Source organism: Phasianus colchicus, chromosome 3 (assembly GCF_987193195.1).
Source record: "Phasianus colchicus chromosome 3, bPhaCol1.hap1.1, whole genome shotgun sequence".
In the NCBI taxonomy this organism is placed as follows: domain Eukaryota; kingdom Metazoa; phylum Chordata; class Aves; order Galliformes; family Phasianidae; genus Phasianus; species Phasianus colchicus.
The window spans coordinates 76194365-76200000 of record NC_143438.1 but is presented as its reverse complement, the minus strand read 5'-3'; the positions used below and the strand labels follow the sequence as shown (position 1 = coordinate 76200000).

Sequence of the window (5636 nt, the reverse complement as noted above, 5' to 3'; positions counted from 1 at the left end):
CACATGGCGTGTTTGTCGGGGAACGTCAACATCGGAAGTAAATCAAAGTTTCCTGGATCTCAAATTGATACCCAACTTTGAAATATGTCACAAAGTTTCAGTCATTAGGTTGCTCCTGTGAGCTGAAAGCTGGTTTTATACCAGAGCTGATTGCTTGTATTTATCAAGTGACAGACTGTAACAGGGAGTCTCTACAAAGCAGATGCTCAGCCAATACTGTTAGGACTCTTTATAGCGACCCCATCTCATTCAAGACGAATATTTTCCTCTTTGCTAAATCACTTCATCAATTCAATACCTATCCCACGCGGAGTGGACCATCAATAAGCGTTCTGAAGTCAGAAATCAGAACAGTACTCAAAGAGCTCCTCCACATCCCACCACAGTTACTTTGAATGGGGTTCCGTAACGCAGATCACCAGCGAAAATACATCGGGGCAGCGCCACCGATTTTAGAACAAATAAATAAATGTACAGTGCCTCTTTCGGAACGCCTGAGACTTCCACCGAGTCCCGACCGCTACACTCGTTCGGCGGAATAACTAAAGAAAAGTTCATAAAGTTGGGACTGCCGTGCGTCACAGGCGAGAAGCGAGCCACGAGCCCCGCCAGGCAGAGGATCTCTCAGCACGAGCCTCCAGCACGCACACACCTGTTCCTCGGCACGGACCCCCGAAGCAGTCCCGGAGCTGCGGGGCGCGCCCGGGGGGAACGCGGGCGGCGAGGCCACGGAGCGCGCGCGGGGCCCCGTACGGCGCGGCGCTGCCCGCGGGAACTTCCTCGCCTCCTTCGTTCCCCGCAAAGCACGCGGGAGCGGCGCGGGGCTGCGCGCACCGCACGCGCGCAAAGTTGCCGAGCGGCGCCGCGCCCGCCGAGCGCCGCTCGCTGCTCCGCCGGCTCTAAGCTCAACTTGGAGCGCAGACCGGGAGCGACCGCGCACCCAAACTCGGAGTTCGAAGAGACGAGGGGGAGGGCACCGGCGGCTCCAAAGGAGCGCGAAACGGGAGAGCGAGGGGTGCGTCGCCCCGCGCCGAGCGGCTCCAGCCCTCTGCCCCTTCCCCGCTCCTCTGCTCCCGGCAAAGTTCGGGCGCTCCGGACCCGGCGCTGCCCGCAGCCAGCCCCGTGCCGCCTCCCGAGCGCGAGGTAAACAGAAGTGCGCCGGAGGGAGCCCCCCTCCGGAAACTTACGTTTGATCTGCCGGGGTTTGCTCTGCTTCCTGCGGGACATGCTGCCGGCGGCCGCTCCTGCCTCGCCCCAGGTACGGAGCGGAGCGGGGAGGGACGGCTGAGGGCGGTGACAGATCAACAGACGGCGCTCATCGAGGGGCCGCGGCCGCCCCGAAACAACGAGTGAGACCGTGGAGGAGCGGGGAGAGGGGAAGAGCGCGTGTGGAGAAGGGAAGAGGAACGGGGAGAGCGAGAACGAGGAGGAGAGAGCGGCGGAGAGAGCGGAGGGAGGGGGGAAGGAGCGGGGGAAGGAGGGAGGGAGGGAGAGGAGGAAGGAAGGAAGGAGGGAGAGAGGGAGGGAGGGGAGAGCCGGCTCCTCGCTCTCTCTCTCCCTCTCTCGCCCGCTCTCTGCCGTTGCCGCGCCGCCTCCGCTCCCCGCGCCGCGCTCCGCTCCGACTGACGGGCGGCGGGAGGTGGCGGCGAGGGAGGGGGCGAGGGAGGGGCTTTCCGGGACGGGGGGGGCGGAATGAGGGGGTTTGTCCGTCAGCCCTGACGGGCAGCGGCTGCTCCCGGAGACGGGTCCGCGTGCGGTTCGTCTCAAGCCTCCGGGCGCGGGAGGCTTCGGATGTCCCGGCGCTGTCGAGGCTGCGGGCTGTAACTTTCCGGAGAGGGAACGACGGAAGAAACTCCGTCACAGCCGCGCAGCCCTCACGGGGCGTCCGCAGAGCCGGGTGCTTCGCGCCCCGCAGTGCTGCCCGTCGGAAGGGCAGATGCTTCCTCCTGCCTCGATCCCCCGGGCCGGCGCTGCGGAGGCACGCAGGGTACGAGGCAGGGTGAAGAGGCTGAGTTCTCCGCCATCCCGCGGCTCTGCCACAGGGCGCGGGTCCCGCCGCCGCCTCGCAGGTGTCGGCGGCGCTGAGGGGAGCGGGAGCGCTACGGGCGGGCACGGCGGGCTGCGCCTCAGCACCGGGTGCGGGGCCGTCACCAGCGCGGGGCGCCTACAGCGGTGTCCCCGGGTGGGAGCTCAGCTCCGTGACCTGCCCGCTCACCGCGGGTGCCTGCTGTGGAGCCTCGCGGCGCCGAGCGTTGGGTTCCCCCTGTGGTGGCTCGCTTTTTGACTTTCGGATGAAGAACGGAGATAAAAACGACTGCCGACCTGGTCTTCGATTAGTTTTGTGCTTCTGAACAGTTGTAGTAAAACCCAACATCTGACACTTGTATCACTTCTTAGGTATCCTGACTATGTCTTTAGGACAAACTTTCCCTTGACCACGCTGCTTTAGTGACCTAGCTCACCCAATTCCCATGTATACATGCATACAAACAGCCCATGCTTTCCTTGCATCACCGTTCCACTCAGCATTGCACACGTTGCCAGATTCTTGGTGTTGTCAAAAATTAACTTTGCAAAAATCTTGGGAAAGAAATCACTGATTTCACTTCTGCACAGGAAGGATGCTTGATATTGAACCATCTCCAATACCGGGTTTCCACAGATTTCAGGTCTGACACCTGAGTGTACTGCGGTGTTATGTGCCTTACAACTTCACTGGCTGGAGACACTTTCCCTGCAGCTAAACTCTTAAAACATTTATTTAACTCGTGCATCTGTGATCTGAATACTTGAACAGAAACAGCTTGATCTTTCAGAACTTTCAGTGACTTTTTGACTAATATTGCAAAAGTCTTCATGTAAGCAATAGAAATTATAATACAGCAACATACTAAGGATTTTTAGTATACCATTTTTTAGAAAATTATGTTAGTAAATCACAAGGAATTCTGCCAAGACGCTTTTTGTTAAAGAAGAAAACATGACAGAAACTGCAAACTGTAGTAAATATTTGTTTTTCAGGTATTTTAAAGTCTCTTGATAATACATGGTCTTTTATTAGTTGAAATGAATACAGTGTGCTACATTTGTATTTCATTTTATCCTTCACAGGTGTAAGCTCATGTTCAAACACCAGTGAAGCAGTGGTAGTGTTTTCAAGAAGGTATTCTATGGCAATTAGACAAACATACCAATCCACCAAATGAAATACTCTCATACAGCTTTGCTGCAGAATTAGGCTAGAACAGGAGCCTGAGATACCCATCTTTCAAATTAGAGTTAGTGTAATTTACAGGTGAAAGAATCTTTATCCATTTTGATCATTTCCTTGAATCTCAGCTCGGTTTCCTAATCAGAATTAGCTGTCCTCTCCTTCAGGTGGGTTGCTTGCTTTTGTTTCTGTTTTTTTGCCTGCCTTCCACAGAGTGTTTTCCAATCAAACAGATAATTTGACATCTATCAACTTTGAGCCTACTGCTGCTTAAATGCAAAGGAATGGAGTTGGGTAACCTGTTTCCAACATTTGGACTAAATGCAAGTTGTAAAACACTTTGGCCACTGTAGCTTAAAAAATAATATACTTTACATGGTATAGAACAGTTATAAATAAGTGATAAATGCAATGCAAACTGGTGCAGTGCTAGAGTCTGTATCACAAATAACTGTTTATTCTTGTATACTGTTTAGAGTAAATTACATAAGAGCATCATTATTATGCTGACTCCTGCTTTCGTAAATATTTAAGCAGCAATGTAAGTTATACACTTTGTGTGTTCTGAGATATTAAAGCCATATTCTACTTTGTCAGCTCAAAAGAGGACATATAAAGATGTATTATTTCTTCGACTATCCAGAGAGATGTATTTGATCACTTAAAGGATTATTATACAGAGTCATTTCAGTGAGTTTTGGACTTGTTTAGCTAAAGGTTAAGAAGCCATTTACGAAATTCTGGGAAGAAACATACATATGCTTGCTGTTTTAAAATGTAATTAAGAGTGTAAACTAATGAACAGTTTTCCCAAATTTAAGAGAAACTTGCAGTTAAAGTGCTGTGTGAAAATTATCCTTTTTTTTTTTTTTTAGCAGAATGAATAGCAAATAACATACCCTGGATGAAAATAAAGTTTTAATGTGTATAGTAGATGAGACTGACATACTATTATACTGACACAAATCATGTGGTATAGCTTTCTCTTAGAGAAATAGGCCCCTTAGAGGCGGTCAATCAACCTAGATTTTTATCTTAAGAGTTAACCTCTGTGCACACACATCCTCCAAAAAGAACAATGTCATTTTCACTGTACTGCTATAGCTTTGATGATGTCCACACCAAAGCTGCAGTACCTGTGCTTTTGTGGCTCTTGAAATTCACCTGCCTCGTGCTGCCTGTTTCAGCTATGAAGTGCTCACAGAGTTGTTTGCCTACTCAGCAGGGCCAGGTGCAGCATCCGATGTGGAAACTGGGGACACAATGTCTCTAGTGTTCATCTGCCCATAAACACAGTACAGACAGACTACTAGAAGGAGTGGAGTAAGAATAGATTTAAAATGTTGTACTGTTTTATCCAAAATGATAATTTAGTGTGAGCACTGGTGGCATTTGTCCATTTCAGAAGACATGCCAATTGCAGTAACTCAAGAAGAAAGCCTCCATTGAGCCTGCTTCTTAATCATCTCTAGCATCATTACTTCCAATTGTCTAAAAATATCTTATGAATATTCTGCTAAGATTTATAAGAAGCCTCTAACTGAAAGGTTATCACAGTTTAAAACTTAAATTCCTGAAAGGCCAGTACTCTGGCAAAGAAACTAGAAGAACTGCAGCTTAAATTTCCATGATCTTCAAGTGTTAGTAATCTTACACATAGATAACGTATAGTTTTAAAAACAATGCCTACTATCACTGAGAAAGGGAAATACAGAAATACTAACATTTTCTCTTGGCAGAAGAACTAACTTGTTGACCAGAAAGTATGGATTTCCTTTTTTTTTTTTTTTTTTTAAGAAAAGGAGTGTACAGCTAGCAAAATCATTCCAGACTTCTCAAATAAATCTGGATACTAGTTATTTTATAGAAAAACACTGATATATAATGAAGATTTCCCAAAGACTGAACAGCAATGAAATGAAGAGTATGTGATATTAAAAATGTATGCTCTGTTGGGTTCTTAGATTTTTATTTTCTTTTAAGGACTTGGATTCTTCGATGACTTCAATCACTGTGTTTGATTTTCTCTAATGGAAAGAGAATAAATGATAGTACTTTCCCACATATTATCTGCTTACAGTGTTAGAAACTGTATGGAGCGCAGTATTTTAAACTCTGTTCCCTTTAATAGGAAAGCAGTTGTCTAGGATGACGATGAAATGATGATCATTAAAGCTCAGAATAAACATCCTTGCAGCATGAATATGGAACAGCTCACACCTTTTTCCAGCTGTTCTTAAAAAAATCTACAAACAATTTGACTCTTATTTCATAATTTAAAAATTTTCTATGCTGTCATGACACACGCTAAAAAGTAAAGAAACTTAGATTAGATGGCAACAAGAAAATAGACTTAAAAATATCACCAAGCAGCTGACTGATCATATTGAGCCTTGAATTCAGAAGTAAAGTTTCCTCTGTTTTT

At 47.7% G+C, this 5636-nt stretch overlaps 1 protein-coding gene and 1 pseudogene across 2 annotated transcripts in view; one reads left to right on the top strand and one right to left on the bottom strand.

Moving 5' to 3' along the window:
* The window catches only part of ZFPM2 (zinc finger protein, FOG family member 2), a 304685-nt gene extending 303051 nt beyond the window's left edge, over window positions 1–1634 (bottom strand). The window contains exon 1 of one of the 2 annotated variants that reach the window (XM_090137893.1): window positions 1188–1634. In XM_090137893.1, coding sequence (XP_089994019.1) covers window positions 1188–1227 — 40 coding nt within the window. In that variant the 5' untranslated portion in view covers window positions 1228–1634. The remainder of the gene's footprint in view (window positions 1–1187) is intronic. The other variant, XM_031591121.2, reaches the window with a different exon arrangement.
* On the top strand, window positions 1298–4960 carry LOC149918688 (uncharacterized; annotated as a pseudogene).
* The last annotated feature ends 676 nt before the right edge of the window (window positions 4961–5636 follow it).